The sequence below is a fragment of the Panthera onca genome, chromosome B1 (genome assembly GCF_046562875.1).
Source record: "Panthera onca isolate mPanOnc1 chromosome B1, mPanOnc1 haplotype 2, whole genome shotgun sequence".
NCBI lineage: Eukaryota > Metazoa > Chordata > Mammalia > Carnivora > Felidae > Panthera > Panthera onca.
The window spans coordinates 83,741,554-83,760,595 of NC_138342.1; the positions used below are offsets into that span (position 1 = coordinate 83,741,554).

Consider the following 19,042-nt stretch of genomic DNA (forward strand, 5'->3'; position numbering starts at 1 on the left):
CGTTGTTTTATAAAGAGTTTGATTTCCACTAATATTTTGGCTACTTCTATTTCTGTCATCTTGGCTAAGATACACCATCATGACTCTTAATCCCTAGGATATAATTCATGGCGCCATATGCTGTTCACCAGTCTAACTTTGTGTTCCCACCATCAGTAGGATTTTAACAGCATTTTTAAATTCCTATTTTAAGTGTTATGTATGATATCACTCATGATGCTTATAGCCCTGCTTCAAAGTGAGTTGATATTTTTTTCTGTGCCTTTTTTTTCCCCTTAGAATACTGTAATACAGGTTCATTAGCAGAATGAACAGACTACCTTCTGCATAGGTGCTATTCTTACTTAGGTTAAAGCTCGGACTACTGTTAACATTATCCAGATAAGCTTAATTTTATACCGACATCTCTGATTCATGTTGTCTTCCAGAAAGCAGAGAATGTTTACAAATTTTCTGAACTTGAAGTCTAACCCACATACTTGAAGAGAGTTGAACTGTGGGTGTTTAATGGTGCTAATTTAATAACAATGCTGTAAAAGTCTGTTCGGAAAGCAAAGTTAACAATAACCAAATAGATTTTGCTGATTGTACAATTACCGAACTTGGTTATAAAGTATTATATGCTTTCAAAATAACTCTCCAGGGGCCCCTGGGTGGCTCAGTCGGTTGAGCATCCGACTTTGGCTTAGGTCATGATCTCACAGTTTGTGGTTTCAAGCCCCGCATCAGGCTCTGTGCTGACAGCTTGCTCAGAGCCTGCAGCCTGCTTCAGATTCTGTGTCTCCTTCTCTCTCTCTGCCCCTCCCCCGCTCATGCTCTCTCTCTCTCTCTCTCTCTCTCTCTGTCTGTCTGTCTCTCTCTCTCTCTCTCTGTAAAATAAATAAATGTTAAAAAAAAAGAATAACTCTCCATAGCTATAGGTATTTTATACATTTTTTTTCCTGAATGATCCAATTCATCCAATTCATTTCTTTAATAGAAAATGTCAACTTTTCAAATAACTTAGTTGCAAATCTTCTTATGCAAAGCAGTCTTTCAGTACTGGGTATTTTTACAAATGGATTTAGCACATTAATTTTTTACCTATCCTACTCAACACCCACAGGCTTCAACTTGGATAGTCGATTTCCCATATAAAATAGTATTGGTGTTTTAGAAACTTAGAGAAATTAAACTGATTTATAAAATTGCTATTTCCCCTCTGGAAACTAAGGAAACATATTTCAGACATTATTAAGAAGTTTATTCACTAACTCCTAAAGGTAAAGGCATTTCTTTGTTTTTTTCTTATTTTCCAATAAGAGCTATAATGAACACTACTGTTTTTCGTAACTTTGCCTCGTACTGTCACGCTTGGGCCCCGAACTCTCCGTGAGGTACATGGCCAGGGATTGGGCTCAGGAGCAGCGTCCACTAGTGTCCTGGGAGCACATTGTTCAAGGGGGTAAACCCAGAATAGTGTGGCTTGCATATCTCATAAAAATAATTGATGTTTACTTTTTTAAGAGTATATGAGACTTAGGTAGCGTTGTGTTAGTAAAATATTTAGAATTGAAGTGAGGTAAGGGAAGGTTCCATTTTACTGAAAATTAAAAATTTAAGTCAACAAGCAACAAGCAAGGCTCTGCTATGTATTATACACAGTGCAATGTGAGCGATATGTGGTTTGTGACTTGGAGGGCTTGCCCGATGTCACAGACTGAATGTCTGTGTCCTCCTAAAACTCATCTGTTAAATCTTAATGCCCAATGGGATAGTATTGGGAGGTGGAGCCTTTGGAAGGTCATTAGGTGAGGAAGGTGGAGTCCTCATGAAGGGGATTTGTGCCCTTATAAAAGAGATCCCAGAGAGCTCTCCTGTCCCCTCTGCCATGTGAAGACACGGTAAAAGGGTGGCTGTCTACAAAGCGGGGAGAGTGCCCTCATCAGACGTCAAATCTGAGGATGCCTGGATCGGACTTCTCAGCTTCTAGAACTGTGAGAAATGTTTGTTGTTTAAACCACCCTACCTGTGGTATTTTTGTTATGGCAGCCCCAACAAAGACCCACCCTGCAGTGGATGCAGGCACATAGAGAAGTAACTGTACGATAATGTGATGAATAATATTGCAAGATTCTGTGCAAGGAGAAGTAACGAAACACTCTACTCCTCTTAAAGAGATGGCATGTTATAGAAAGATACACTCAATGGCTGTTTGAGCTAGGCCTTTATGGATAAACTGCAGATCAGGTATGTCATAAAAGGTAAGTGGTGAGCAAGGTGTTCTAGGAGAGGGAATAGCATGGATGAGCGCCCTCCACTAGACAACCAGGGCTCAGGTCTGGGATGGAAAGATAGGTTTATGCTTAAGGCAACAGAAAGGGGGTTGCTGAGCCATGGGAACTGAAAGGGGTTCGAGAGAGCTCAAGTTTCTGGGACAAGAGACAGACTGAAAAAAGACTAGGAAATCTGAATGAAGTAAGGATTTAGTTAACAACAATGCATTGATTGGTTCATTAATTGTGGCAAATATAGAATACTACTGTCAGATATTAATAATAAGGGAAATGGGGTGTGCAGTGTAGGGGAACTCTTTAACTATCTTTGTGACTTTTCTGTAAATCTATCTCTTTTAAAATAAAAAAAATATTAAAAAAATAAAAATATAATGCAATTATGGAAACCAGAAGTATGTAAAAGGAGGGAAAAGAAGATGAAGTAGCAAAAAGAAAAAAAAAAAAAAGAAAAACAAAGAGTTACGACATAAAAGAGAGCAGTGCTATTTATTTATTTATTTTCACTTCAGGAGTAGAGTTTAGTGATTCATCACTTGCATACAACATCCAGTGCTCATCACAACAAGTGCCCTCCTTAATGCCTGTCACCCATCTATGCCATTCCTCCTCCTACTCACCCACTCACCTCCCTTCCGGCAATCCTCAGTTTGTTCTCTACAGTTAAGAATAGCAGTGCCATTTTAAAGAAAAGCGGAAGGACCTTAAATGTTATTGGAGAGATGAAGGAGGATAATAAAGAATCGTCACGCTTAAATCTCACGAAAAATTGCCATCGTGTTCGGTCTTGAGGAGATGAGTCAATTAGCAGAACACACAGTCATGGAACACACCTTCATCGAAAGGAAGATGTCTCCCCCAGGCATGAATAAGTCACAGAACGCTCCTCTAGAGATTGTGGGCCCCTCAACTAAATCCTTAGCAATACTTACCTTTATTTTTTGTCACATGGAAGTGGACAAAAATCTTCACTACAGATAAGGGATGTCATTTTATGCCTTCTTTACTACCATAATCCCCTGACCACTCACAAAACTGGGATTATCTCATTAAAAATAATCTGTTCATATTTGATTATATCTGCCACTAGTAAATCCTCACTCCTTACATTCGTCAGCGTTCAATCGGTTTCTCTGCCCCTTCTCTTCTATTTCTGTGATCAAGTAACATGGCATTTTCTTTCAGCAATCCTCCTCTCCCCCCAAGAGTTTAAATTCAAGTTTAGACTGAATATATATTCATCTTTCAGGAAACAAAATGAGACAAAACCCTGTCACCTACCTGGGTCGGTCTTCCAGCACATTCGATACAAACCCACAAGAATAAATGCTGAAAGGGTCACCACAATCAAAGCAATAACCACTGGCAGAATAATACCTAAAACGTATTGAAGACATTGTCAGTTAGCGTGGCTGTTGAGTTTAACAGTAAGTAGTTTACTGAGCAAAAGCATGCATACATTCTTCCTTCTTCGAACATCACTCTATTAGACATCTTATATTTTAGGCAAAGAAGATTTATCTGATTCAAAGGTTTTGCTCTAGTTGTCATTTCTGACATATCCACTTGATGTCAGTCTTGCAGCCTTTTGAAATAAAATTGTAAACCTAAGGGAGCTGGTTCCTCACCTTAGTTAGACACTGGAGAAGTGAAGCAAATGGAAGACTGGAGATGTCCTCTAGACTATAGTGTGACCCACATTCACACATTATATTCTTTACTACTGTATAATAAGGTTACTAATCTATCGTCTATTATCTATCTATCTGTCTCTCATCATCTATATCTCCCATACTGGAACTGCTCTAGTCATAATGTTGGCATCCTAAAATATCACAAATATCTTTCCATAATGATATCTTAAAACTAGAAACAGCATAAAATAGCATAAGTGGATATAAGTGGAAAGCAGAATCGATTTCTAAAAGTGAACACATGGTCCAAGAGGGATGTATATGGATGTGGTCATGCATTTAAAGGAGAGGTGTTGTGACAGTAAGTTAGGGTGAGTTTTTAAGAGGAGAGTCTTGCTGTTTTGCCTTGTTTTTAGCACCTGCCTTATGTTCTGACAGTCATTTCCCAAGACAGCTGTCATGAGGATACAACCAGAGATGCAGAGGTTATAGCTCTTATTTAATTAGTTATTCTTAGCTGCTTGCATATGTACTCCTTATATTTATCCAATTCTTTTGTAGGATGGCTTACACTTCCAATTTTATGGTTAAATGCTTGCTTCATATTAGACCTTGAGTGAGATCATTGGTGCCTCCCAAAATGAAGATGCCATGAATTAGCACGTCAGTAAATGTAATGCTGACTTATTCAATAGAATGGCTTTACCTAAAATTAGATAATCTTTTCTAATCCAGTTTCATATACATTCACTTTATCCTTAATTTCTAGAGAAATTAATGGATTTTTTCTATTCAGTCCTAGAATACACATGTGTTATATGACACATATATGTTTTTGCTAAAATGGGGCATTTCTTTAAAGGCCATTTTTAACATTAAGGTAGAGTTCTCTGAAGATAAACAATTCATTTTTATAGACCCCTCTGCCTGTGCACTTTTGCTTATCTGAGACTAGTCTCATCAATTCACCTTGACCCTAGGTGGTAATTGCTGAGCACTAAAGTAAGGAAAAAATCCCAAGGGTGTGCTCATTAAAACCAGACTCAAGGGGCACCTTGGTGGCTCAGTCAGTTGAGCATCTGACTTCAGCTCAGGTCATGATCTCATGGTTTGTGGGTTGGAGCCCTGCTTCAGGCTCTGTGCTGACAGCTCGGAGCCTGGAGCCTGCTTCAGACTCTGTGTCTCCCTCTCTCTCTGCCCTTCCCCAACTCATGCTGTCTCACTCTTTCAAAAATAAACACATTAAAAAATTAAAAAAAAAAAAAAACAGACTCAATAGTAGGAAATTCTTAAGCGAGCAGCAGTTAGATAGAATTATAATGGGATTGCAGGTTCAGTAAAGTTGATAAAGGCTGTCTATAATTGAATCCTCTCCTTTATCAGTCACATTCAAACATTCTGAGTATTTATAGCCGCGAATGAAGATATGTCCGTTACTCACTGGAATAAGAGGGGCTGGCTGAAGAAGAGCTTGCATTTTTTGCATCCTCAGTACCTATTATTTTAAGAAAGAAAAAAAAAAAATCACCTTTGGTTAATGTATGCCAATCTTCCCAGTCCTTCCCCACCCACCCTTTCCTCCCATTTAAGCAAGCCTCTGTGATCTATAAGTATGATGCTTCAAGCGGAAAACAACAACAACAACAACAAACCAAAAAAACAAACAAACAAAAAAACTATCTCATTCTGAAAGGGCTCTGTTTTGTACATCAAGTTTGGTAGGGAGTTAATGTATACAACTTGATGAGTTTGGACAAAGGTATATACCTGTGAAACTATCATCACAATCAAGGTAATAGATAAATCTATCACTTGCAAAGTTTCCTTGTGTCCCTGCAGTTTTGTTTTGCATTTCGATTATACCTCAATAAAGCTTTTTTAAAAAGACTGTAGGGTTTTCTTGGTGAGAAGAGATCAAGTAACCAAGCTTCCACTCATATTACACAGAAGTCATACCTTGAAACTGGGAGATGTTTCCTGGAGTTGTTATTGATATTGAGGGTAATGTACTGGCATTAGAAGGTAATGTCTCTGGACGTAGACTGTTAACTGTAGGGAAATCACAAATGCAGTCAGACGAGGGTATTGGTTCTTCTTACTGAATTTCTTTGTGGATGTAAACAGTTTGCATTTCTGAAGACCCGTGAAAATGGTTTATTGTTGAATAATAAGATACATACAACCGTACACTTAATCATAAGTTCATCTATTCTTCCTGTAAAGACGATTAAATTTGGAATCACAAAACCTGGGCGCCAGCATCACGTCTTCGAGAACTGGCCAAGAAAGCTTGAGCAAGTCTCTTTTCCTAAGCTGCCGCCTTTATCACCTGCTTCATGAAATTCTTGTGGGATGTGAATCTATTCAAAAACAGTACTCACATTCCCGATATTACAACTTTGGCGGATGTTTTCTTTTTTTTTTTTCCCACTGTACTTAAAATAGACATAAATGCATAGGACTTCAGATTTTATCGTGTTTCTTGGTGGTTGAAGAAATTGCAGTTGAGGCTTTGATTAGAAGGATTGTCTGGGGAAAATATCAAGGAAAATTCCTTCATTTGCACCCTTGAAGCTCAGTAGTTGTTTACATTTATGTGCCTTCTTTAGAATAACTGCTGCTTGGTTGCATTTCTGCCACCGTCCATGCTCTTTTCTTCCAAAGGAAATATTAAGTTTAACTTATTATTATTCTCATTAATGTGTTTACTTAAGTCAACATCTGCAACCTTCAATCAGAAGGACTGAAACAAAAATTATAAATAAAGTTGCATTATTCAAAACCCACCGATCTCAATAAGTTGCAAGGAAATATAAATACCTAAGTGCTTTGTAAACTTAAAGCATTTATCCTCGTGAATTTTGGATAAAGCACAGTTTGCGTTTTGAATGATTTTGGAAAAGAATTATTTTTCAAAGAATGTAGTTTAAAAGGATTTCTTTTTATCACACCTGCTTGGCTTGTCTCGCTGCTAAGTTTTAAGTTCTGGCAGTGTGAAGGCCATAACCCCCACCGTCCTCCACCTGGAGCTCTAACTACAGTGGGTGTGCAGTGATATGTGGCTGACTGCTTGGCTGCACCAAGAGGCATCTCTTATAATTATGGCCCCCTTAGGAGTATTGGTGCCATGTACAATTGCACCAAAGAAATTGATATCGCCTATGGCTGCCTTGGATCCTTCTTTCTTTGCCACCCACAGTCCATCGCGCATTGCATGCTCATGCATTTTTGACATCTGTGGGGGAAGAATGATGTTTCTAGTCTGTACCGTTCTTGCCATGCAAGGGATCTGTGGGAGGAAGCTAGATATATGCCCATAAGAACAAAGAAAAATGTCAGACTAGTGCACTAGACAGGCAGAAAAAGCAGTACCAAATGAAAGACTGGGAACTAGCTGAAACCTTGGTACTTTTAGTTGTTTTTTCCAGCGTCAAGTGTTTTAGTGAGAATGTTGCTCTTTTGATTGTGTTGGTAGAGAACAAGATAGCTGATTAAATTACCAATGGCATTAATTCACCTGGGATGAATTAATGAATTCCCAAGGCTTAATTTTCAAGACTCCAAATCTTATCTTACTACCTTCTCTCTTTTTAAAAAAAAAATGTTTATTTTGAGAGAGAGAGTGAGAGCAGAGGGAGAGGGAGAGAGAGAGAATCCCAAGCAGGCTTTGCACTGTCAGCACAGAGCCCAACGTGGGGCTCAGTCTCACGAACCCGGAGATCATGACCTGAGCCAAAATCAAGAGTCGGATGCTTAACCAATAAAGACACCCAGGTGCCCCTATCTTACTACCTTCTCACAGATAAGCTAAATGGCCATAATTCTAAATATAACCCATGTGGTTTATATAAAACTCTGAACTTTCCTATTTAAAACATGTTGATAGTCCAGTGCCAATTCTTAGTGCTAATGATCCATAGGTTAACCCTTCTTGAAAGAAGAATTTATTGGCTCCTTGGGCAAAGAGTTTAAATTTTTTGTTTTTCTTTTAACTGAAATGTTCAGTTAATAAATCATTTCTGAAACCAGTACATCTACACACACACAATTACACACACACACACACACACACACACACACTCTTTACCTCTAGTAATGTGCAGTGCCTTCTGGGGTTTTGTTTTCTCTTGTCTTTTATTTAATATTTACAATATTGGTCATGACCCACTTATGGAAATTAACTTACAGGTTTGAGATAGACTATTAGAATGCTCATATTGATGAAATTGTTATTCTTGGCTTAATTCATAAATTGTGGGCCTAATGGAATTCTTTCTGTGACTAAGATAGAAGGATCCATGGTGTGTTCAGAGCTGATAATCTCTGTGGGTTTTGTTGAGACTCTATTATCCTATATTACTATTGAAGCAGCATTGGCAGAAGATGTACAAGAGAAGTATAGTGGAGTATTTAAGAGCATGATTCTGAAGCCAGAGTACATGGGTTCAAATCTGACTATAGAACTGGTTTCCTGGAGAATGTTGGGTAAGTCACTTAACCTCTCTTTTTTTTTTTAATGTTTATTTATTTTTGAAAGAGAGAGAGAGCATGGTCAGGGGAGAGTCAGAGAGAGAGGGAGACAGGATTTGAAGCAGACTCCACACTGTCAGGCAGAGCCAGATGTGGGGCTCGAACCCATGAACCATGAGATCATGACCTTGGCTGAAGTTGACGCTTAACCAACTGAGATACCCAGGTGCCCCCTCGCCCTTTTTAAGTTTCTTTATTTTGAGAGTGAGGGTGAGAGTGCAAGCTGGGGAGGGGCAGAGAGAGAGAGAGAGAGAGAGAGAGAGAGAGGGAGAGAATCTCAAGCAGGCTCCATGCTTTCAGCACAGAGCCCGAAGTGGGGGCTTGATTCCATGACCCCAGGATCATGATCTGAGCTGAAATCAAGAATTAGATGCTCTACTGACCACACAGGTACCCCAGGTCATTTAACCTCTTTGTGCTTGAGTTTCTACATGTACAAATGGTGATTATAATAGTTCTATATCATAGTGTTATAAAAGTTTAATGAGTAAAATTATATTTAAATTGCTTAGAAGAGTACTTGATACTAATATATTTATATTATATATAATATTATTATAATATCATAATATAATATGATACATGATATATTATTATGCTATATTATTATATTATATTATTTTATAATAATATATTTTTTATTATATTGTGATTAGGCCTCTAAAGAGTTGTACCTTTCACCCAAAGTCAATTTGTCTAACTTTCTCAAAAATTCTTAGTGTAAAAATATATGCAATAGACTTTATGGGTACCTCCATGTTTCTAGATGCTTCTTTTCTCTAGCCAGGAACTGGAATAACTGAAGTATATAGTGCTCTTAGATGACATAGATTTACTGTTTGACCCTGACTTTTGGTGATTGTAACGATTATTTAATTTCAGATATGTTCTGTCGTAATTTAAATACAGTTTGCAAGCTTCAGGCCAATGCTTGGAACAGGCTGTTTGAGGTAGAGACCCTCAGAACCAAGTCTGTTGTAACAAGGTGCATCCAAATTTACCCCACTGGCATCAGACTGTGGCATATATTTGGCCCTTGCTGTAAAGGGCCAAATATATTTCTTCTGTTTTACCTGATGAATCATTGGGTGTTTTAAAGACAGAAGGCCTTACTGATATCTCAGCGTACCTGTGGTGGCAGTGAGAATGAGCCTTAGAAAACTCTAACTACAGGAAGTGTAATTGACCAAGGTTCCCCACCTGCTTTCTGAAATTCATTGCTGTGTTCTTGCTGATGTCATGCCTCTCCTAGGCTGAGCCTAACAGGCCTGTTCCTGGGAGCCGCAAACTCCTCTGAGGAGAGACTGGGGCTGCAGGAGTCCCTGATGGCCTTTTTAGAGGAGGGTATATGTGATACATCGGTATTAATGGGAGAAAAGTGTGAGTGGCAGCTGAGGATAAAACATTCTATATGAGAAAGAAAATACAGCTATATATTCTTTTTTTATTTCTTGTATGTTGCCTACACTTCTTTCTAAACACTTCTTTTTGCTTCTTTCTGAACACTTTCTAAACACTTTCTAAACTTTCCAGATGCTTTATTTAAGATTTCTTTTTGAGTTTATTTATTTATTTTGGGAGAGACAGAGACAGTGCAAGTGGGGGAGGGGTAGAGAGAGAGAATCCCAAGCAGGCTCCACACCACCAGCACAGAGCCTGATGCATGTCTTGAAACCATTAAGCTGTAAGATCATGACCTAAGCCGAAACCAAGAGTCACACGCTTAACCGACTGAGCCACCCAGGCTCATGTTTCTAAACACTTTCTAAACTTTCTAAACATTTTCTAAACAGTTCTTTTTACTTCTTTCTAAACACTTTCTTTTTTATGCTTAAAGAAGTACCTAAGGGGTTAAACTTAATTGAATTGAATGATTGTTTCCCATTATTTATAAATAACTGGGACACGTGTTTAAATTGCAATTTGGTGGATTCATGTCTCATTTTAAAAAATAACTTTTGAGCATTTGACACAATGAGTCATTCCTCCTGAACACCTTTGCCTCATGTGACTTCCGGTAGAGCACAGCTTATGGGCTAATCTTCTTGGTCTCTTTGGCTGGTTCCTCCTTTATCTGACTTGATCTTGGAGGGTCCCAGGGCTTAGTCCGTGGTTCTCCTCTCTAACTATGCTAATTTCTTTGATGATCTCATTCAATTTCAAAGCTTAAATACAATATCAATGCTAATGATCCCCTGACTTATATTTCCAGACCTCATTCTTAAACTCCAGATTCATAAAGCCACCTGCTTACTCAGCAAATAATAAACATCTTAAATTCCACGTGTCCAAATTTGAACTTCTATTTTATCTTTAGCCTTCCCATCTGGCAATCATTCCTTCCAGTGGTTCAGGCCAAAGATCTCACAGCTATTTTTGCCTCATCTTTTATAACCTATCCCACATGCAGGATCACCAGGAATATATCTATTGGTTTCACCTCCAAAATATATGCAGAATTTGGAGACTTCATGCCACCTACCCTGTGACTATGCTGGTCCAAGCCAACACCATCTCTCTCCTGGAAAACTACCAAAGTATTTTTGCTTCATCTGACAGTCTTTTCTTAGCTCTCAGATTTATATTTATAAAATATGAGTCAGACCATGTCACTACTTTGCTCAGAACCCCCAATGTTTCCCCATTTCTCTTATGGAAAAAGCCAAAGACCTTGCAATAATCCTCCAAATCCTAGGCAATCTGCCTGGCAAATCCCCTGCCCCCATACCTCACTAACTCTAGAGGTTCGTAAACACACTGGGCCTCTCCTCAAGTTCTAGATCTGCCAGGACCCTCTTCCTCTACATATTGGTTTTCTTACTTCCTTGTATTTACTTAAGTCTTTTCAGGAAAGCTCACCTTGACCACATTTTTCAGTACTGTGAAATGGTCCCCACCTTTCTTCACCTCTCCAGCACTCGCGATCCCTCCTTCCTACACTGCTGTGCATTTTCTCTTTCTTATAACACTTACCATCTTCTAAGTAAGATCCTTGAGGTCAAGGATAATATTTTGCTCACTGGTGTCTCCCAAATGTTAGAACAGTGTCTGGAAGTACAGTCCATAAGCCTTTGCTCTATGGATAAACAATTTTTTTTTGTAGAAATGACTACTGTTAAAGATAAAATGAATTAATGAGCATACCTTTTGAATCTTCTTAATATTTGGACTGGTACATATTTAAAATAATTGTGTCATTAGTATGTTCATCTGTTCTACAATAAGAAAAAAGTAGACAGCTACTCTGGGTCTAACAGGAGATATTGAAGGAAATACTATGGAGTACAAGAGGCATTTATTGCCTTTAAGGAGCTTACATTCTAATAGAAGAGGTGAGAAGCACAGCCCAAAGTTGATAGATGTGAAACATGAAATAAAGAATAAGACAGAACAATATGTCAGGGATCAAAATAAGAGAGACTCTGTTATTTCTTATTGAGTTTTACTTATGAGCTAACTCTTAACAAAAATGATCTGAGGAGCTTAAGCAATGATATATACCATGAGGTGAATACGATAGAAATAAGAAATCAGAACCAATGCAAATGGATGAAACAAACAAGCTCCTTTTAAGAGTTAATAACAAACATAACACAGTTTCTGGTGCTCCTAGAAGAATTGACCCTGAGCATCCTGCAACTCAGGAAAAGGAAGCACAGTCTACTCTAGGCTTTCATTATCAGAGGAAAAAAAAAAAAAAGGTTTATTCTATAAGTAAGTGGCATATAAGTGGTGCAGGCAATAAATGCTGCGAGTATGGCTGGTACCATTCTGTGTTTTGGGAGGGGAATATGCTGATATGATCCCTGAAATCTCTTCTAGCTTTAAGATTTTGGTTTCTTGTCAAAGTTCCTTTCAATCCAGATTTTGTCATAGCTAGAACATATTATTGCCTATAATGGCACCCTCTGTTTACTGAATGGGCAAAATATCAAAGGGGAAGTTTTCTGCTCTCATCAGACTTTACCTTTCTAACCTTGGCACACTCTTTCTTTCTTTTTTTTTTTTTTTAATGTTTGTTTCTTTTTTCTTTTCTTTTCTTTTCTTTTCTTTTTTTTTTTTTTTTTTGAGAGAGAGAGCATGAGCAGGGGTGGGATAGAGACAGAAGGGGACAGAGGACCCAAAATGGGCTCTGCACTGACAGCAGCAAGCCCTATGCAGGGTTGGAACTCACGAACCATGAGATCATGACCTGAGCCGAAGTCCGATCATGCTCAACAGACTAAGCCACCCAAATGCCCCGACATTGGTGTACTCTTAAAGCAATGCAGAAAAAGTTTTATCTCAAATCTCTTTCACTTTGCTGTGGGCCATTGGTGTGACTAACCTGAGGTAACAGAATCTTTTAACCCAGTAATAACTGTGAAAGGAGATTTATTTACCTCAGGTAAATTTTTGGAATTACATGTTGAAGAAAGAGGCTGAATTTTTTTGTGATTTGAATATGAATGGTTATTAATTTCCAGAAAGTTATATAATATACAAAGAATGAATGAGGCACTGTGCTAATTAACCTTATTCTGAAACATTTTTAATCTCGTGCTTTCTACATGAGAGATTCTGTGGCTCTAAGACACAAGGTAACACATCTGACAGTAAGTAGAACTAAGACATAATAAACCAAGTAGGACTCACAACTTCCTTCTCCCTTCTCATTATACCATGTAACTAACGGATTTTAAGTGAGTTTAGTTCATCTTACTTGTTAATGGAACCATTATCGATGAGGCCAGTGACATCTTTTCTCTGCATTCTGAAAGGTTTAGAATGTTCTTACCCTTCCCCCAGCACAGATACATCATCTTACCTTAAATTTACAATGTGGATAATATGACTTGAAAACACTGAGAAGCTTTACAATATGTAACTGTGTCAGTGCTATGCTTTCTGAGAATGTGAGGGTAAGCTTTTCAAAATATAGGCATTAAAATATTAAATAGGATTTTTATTTTCCAATCCTTTCGGGATACTATGTGTTGTGGGAATTATTCTAAGTGTTTTACAGATGTTAACTCATTCAATCATTGTGTTGTAAATATTTTCATTTTACAAAGTGGAAACTGAAGCCCAGAGACATGAAGTAATTTGCCCAAGATGACAGAGCAAGTAGGTGGCAGAGTTGGGATTTGAATGCAGGCTCTAGAGTCTGTGCTGTTAAATACGATTATGCTGCCTGCTACAGTATTTCAGCAGGAATGAGTTACAAGTCCATGTCTCCTATTTTTGTTACATAAAATATAGTTTATTTAAATTTAGACTCCAATCAAGACAACCTTCTTCTCATCAAAACAAACTAAACACCTCCTTCCTTCAACGGGCCAAACCAGACTATGCAGATACGTACAAGGAGAGAGAATTATTCCTAATATATTAAATAAAGCACATTGTAGATTTTATAAGGCACACACCATTAGTAGTAACATTGAAATGTATTGGTTTTTAAAGCAAACGCTGGGTAGCTAATCAGTCAAGACTGAGTTCTTATTGACCTTCTGTGTAGACTAGAGAGTCACAAGCCCTTCTTGGAGACTCAGCAGATTTCCAAACTAGAGGAGAAACCACCTAGCTATACCCAGATATATACAATTTCTTAAGTGAAAGTTTATGGCAGACCCTACCACATAAATATTGACATACCCCATTAGTGAGTTCTTTTATTCTCAACCAATCTTTTAAACATTAAACAATTTCCAGGTTAAAAAACAACAACAACAATAAACCTTTAGGTTTGCTATATGTATTTTTCTAGCTCAAGTGGATTCTAACTGAACAATAGTGCCAAGATTCTGTCATTCAGAGTTGGAATACTCAGATAACTAATTTTCTGTATAGAATGATCGATGCTTACATTATATGAATTCCTAGAGATCAGCAACCAATTCTCAAACATTACATAGGGTGTTGAGTGCAATGAATATGCCAGGAGGGAGTATCCTCCTTTTCAAAGGCCAGTGGTCACGTTGGGTGGGATTTGTCATGTCTGTTCTGGCTTCTAATTTTCCATCAAAATTAACATCTACAACACAGTTGAAGTTGTGAAACACAGTAAAAGAAAGTAAAGAAGATAGGTACAATGAGATCTTTCACAAGTTGTACTGTCTACTATGGGAATGTTGTTGCAACAATTAATTTTATTTGTCAAGTTGACTTTGCCACTGAGTCCCCAGATATTTGGACAAGCACTAGTCTGGAAGTGTTTGTGATTATTTTTGAGGATATTAACATGTGGATTAGCAGACTGAATAAAGCAGACTGCTCTCCAATGTCGATGGCTCTCCATCCAATCAGTTGAAGGCCTGAATAGAATAAATTGGCTGAGTCTCAGTAAGAAATAAGGAGTGGGGCGCCTGGGTGGCTCAGTCGGTTGAGCGTCCTACTTTAGCTCAGGTCATCATCTCGTGGTTCATGAGTTTGAGCCCTACACTGGGCTTGCTGCAGTCAGCCTGTCAACTTGGAGCCTGCTTTGAGTCCTCTGCCCCCCCTCTCTCTTCCCCTCCCCTGCTTGCATGCTCTCTCTCTCTCACAAAAAATAAATAAAAGCACTAAAAAAAAAAAAGAAGGAGTAAAGAACAAATTCTTCCTGCATCACTGCCTTGAGCTGGAACCTTGGTCTTTCCCTGCATTTGGACTCAAACTAAAATATTGGCTCTTTTTGGGTCTTGAGACCGCTGGCTTATAGTCTGGAATTTAACCATTGGCTCTCTTGGTTCTCAGGCCTTGGACTGAATGTACACATTGCTCTCTCTTGGGTCTTTAGGTTTCCAGCTTGCTGACTGCAGATCTTGGGACTTCTCAGCTTTCAAAATGCATGAGCCAATTCCATATAATAAATCTTTACACATAGATATATATAGTTTCTCTGGAGAACCCTGAGTAATATAGTTGTATTTTCCAGAAAGTTGAAGGCAACTGGCTTATTTATTTCCCCATACACTGAGGCATATTGGTCCATTTTTCTTCAAATCTAAGGTCTCTTATCAAAGAAATCAAGAGTTTCATTTTCAAGGACACGTTATTAGTTATGCTTGTCTGTGGAAAAGTGATAAGGCTAAAGAAAAGTGAATTCCATCATTGATTAAAATTGTTGTGATAGCTACATAATTCCTTCATATCTATGGAATAGATAGCCCTGCATCACTTTTTCTTTGCATCGCCTCGCTAGCTCTGAACTCAGAGCTAGAAAAATGAGTAGGCAGAATAATCTGGAAGCTAGGCGGTCATTTCTTACACAAACATTTTCCTCATCTTTCTTAAACTGCTTTCCTAAATCTGATATATAACACAACCACAGCTAAAGGGGGAAAAAATTTCTCCCTCCCCAATCTTAACATACGGTTAAGAAGTTTGAAGTCTGTCTATGACACATCACTGTAGACCTATATGGCTACTAAAATTATTACAGTTATTTACCGTGCTGATTAGTCTTTGCTGGTAACCCTTAATGGCAGGCTCCATGTATCACTCACAACTATTAGCTAGTGTTACATGTAATAGAACAGAATGACTATTTATTAAATGCCCAGCTTAGTGGTGGTTGGTTGAATATACGGCTCTGTGTATTTAGTAGAGTCTTATGCGAAATTTGTGGTCTTACCATATATATTACAGTGGGTAGTTGACGTTTGACCTTCCCACTTTAGACATGGAGCATGAATTCTTCAGACATGGAGCATGAATTCTTCATGCTTATCATCATTAAGTACAACAATCAACCTCGTATTGCCTTTTCTCTATTAAATTGAATGAATGTTCATGTCTTCAAAACTTGATCAGTAATTTCCCTATAACTATAACTATCTTTTTTATTATGTTAGCCATTATATCTACACACAATTTCTTAGAATTGATGCTCTATGTATATTTGCCCTTACTTACTTTGAATTCTCAAAAAGTCTTTATATGAAATAATCATCAGTTTATATACCCTTAATAATATTTTTTGAAATCAGTGGTAAAAACATAGTTTTTCTAAGAAAATGAAAGATGGATGCATAATATGAAAGGAAATGCCAAATGTGAGAACCATATATGATGCATATTAGCTCATATTTATAAAAAGGAGGCAGTACTAATAATTCTGTGGGCTAGAATTCTACCTCAACTTTTAATAAAAAAGAAATACTAAGTGTTTCAAGTAAGATGCCTATTCTTGACCACATTTTTGATCAAACTGTTTCACAATTTGATATTTGAACACCTTTGATAACAAATGATTGAACAAACAAATGATTATAGTTGTCAACAGATATATAATTAATACCTTGTCATTAGACTTTTTTTTTCAGTGAGTCTGGACTTAGTCTTTACCTGTAATATATATCTTTGAAGTTAAAGACTGACTTTTCTTATAGTTTATAAAGTCAGTCTCATTTCTTTTTAGTACACTGATCAAATCAATGATGTGTTTATTATCTGTTTTAGAACTAGTTTCTGTAACTCAAACTATAAATGGTGTAAATGGGCTTTCTATTACAGTTAAAAATCAACTATAGTTAAAGCTAGCATTTTGTAAATTAATCTCTCAGAGGATTCTTCAGTGCCTCCTTAAAGGGAACTGATGATTTGGGCAGCTTCTCAATTCTCTTCCATCTGTAACTTCTCCTGGTTAACTAGTCCATGAAGCAGAAGGGAAGGACTTCTCCAGAACAGTGCAAACCATCAGCCAATGGATGCACTGTTTTTATGTTTTGTTTTGCTTTGTTTTTCCTGGTGCGTTTTCTAGTGCATTTTAGACTTCCATGCACATGGAAGTAAGTATTTAAAAAAATACAGTGACACAGGAAAATAAAGAGAATTAATATAAAAATAACTTCTGAATTCATGAGACATATTGTGTAGAAGATAAATAATCAAATGTTAACAGCATAATCCTTTCAGGTTTGAGTTCCTTGAACACATGATGCAGGAGGTAGACTATGATGATTATTTAGTACATTTGCTCTGAAAATGGAGTCGCTCATAATTTTCACAGCTTTAGTTTTCTGGCTTCGTAAAAAAGTGACATGATCTTCTAAGTGTATTTCACATATTCCTCATTTTTATACGTACCACAGGTGAGCAAGATTGAGAACCTAAGAGCTTTATCATTTATAAAAGTACGAGGTGGGGTGTAGGAAGATAAAGTCTCCCAAATAATTACGATTTCAACACAACAGAAGGGTTCAATGGTACCATCTGCCTCTTCCCAACAATCTTTTTCAGTTTCTGTTGCGCCATCATCCTAGATTTACTCATTTTAAAACTTAGGATAACAAAACAGGAGCACTTCTTGGAGTGATAATATTTTAGGCTTCACTGTGGTTTGTAACATCAACTCTCTGACTGCCAGGATCAGGCTGTGTTGGGAAGCACAGAGAAGACAGAGACATACTATCCTTCTGGGAGAGGGCATGCCAACCACAGAAACAGACGGGGAAGAGCGGATTCTGGGCAGAGGACTCTTCCACAGGCTTCATGCATTTACCAGGACTGATTCCACTCGCTCTGGCCACAGGGCACTCAGGCACATCCTATACTCTGATCTGCATTTTATTTATTATTTATTTTTTTAATACAAGTTCTCCTAAACATGTTAGTTGTCATGTCATGTTTTCTCTTGTACTATTTCCTCTGCCCTCACACTGACTGATCTCCTTTAATCTCATTTTGGGGATCTTTCTCATGAATGTTCTCCGAGAGGAGAAAATGAACTTACCTGGTGTTTCTGTTGTTTTGATTGAACTCTGATTCTCAGCTTTAGAGAAAAGAAAAGAAAAGAAAAGAAAATCACTACAAGGAAATGTTGACTGTCCCAATTGTTACAGGTCGTAAATGGATATAGATCCTACTTCATTTCTGATGCACTTTTCTTTGAATCATAAAATCACAAGGTGTTCCTGGTTAGAAAGACTTTAGAGCGAAGGTCAGCCATTTTTTTTTTCTTAAAAGGCCAAATAGTAAATATTTTAGGCTTTGTGGGTCATAAGTCTCTGTAGCAACTATTCAACTTGCCGTTGTAGTGTGAATGCAGTCATGCATAACACCTAAAGAGACTGTGTGGAACACATATGGCTGTGTTCCAATGAAACTTTACTTACAAAAACAGGTGGGGTGCTAGACCCTGTCTGTGGGCCACAGTTTGCTGAATCCTGTTTTAGAGCATCTGGTACAACTCCATATCCTCAATAAGCCAAGAAAATGCAGACAACTACAAATCCTTTGGGCGGGGCTTAATGAGTGACATGGCCAAGTGTCATATTCCCACTAAGAGATGATGCATTTCCTGACCTGAGAGAGACACAGGAAGGTTCGGACAGATACCTCTCAAACTCAGGGAATTCCTTTAACATAAACATAGTTCAGATGAGCTTTCTACAATAAAATTACTTGAAAAAATTACAATCAAAGATTATTTCAACAACTTTGAGTGTATGTACCATGAACAAAATCTGTCATGTGAAAAATAGAGAAAAACAGAGAAAATGATTTTAAAATAACCAGAAGCCCAATAGCGATAGTTTAAAATATCCATTTGACCCCTTTGTGTGTTCACTTGACTGCCTATCAGCATCTTGAATTTAACATGCTTAAAATAGAACTCTTGATGGGTATCCTTATATCTTCCTC

General features: G+C 37.7%; 1 protein-coding gene across 3 annotated transcripts in view; it reads right to left on the reverse strand.

Moving 5' to 3' along the window:
* The window catches only part of EMCN (endomucin), a 103,367-nt gene that overhangs the window by 18,257 nt on the left and 66,068 nt on the right, over positions 1-19,042 (reverse strand). For 2 of the 3 annotated variants that reach the window (XM_060654557.3, XM_078445856.2), the window contains exons 5-8: positions 18,132-18,170; positions 5,864-5,956; positions 5,349-5,402; positions 3,555-3,650 (exon numbers count right to left, since the gene is read on the reverse strand). In XM_060654557.3, coding sequence (XP_060510540.1) covers positions 3,555-3,650; positions 5,349-5,402; positions 5,864-5,956; positions 18,132-18,170 — 282 coding nt within the window. The remainder of the gene's footprint in view (positions 1-3,554; positions 3,651-5,348; positions 5,403-5,863; positions 5,957-18,131; positions 18,171-19,042) is intronic. The other variant, XM_060654558.3, reaches the window with a different exon arrangement.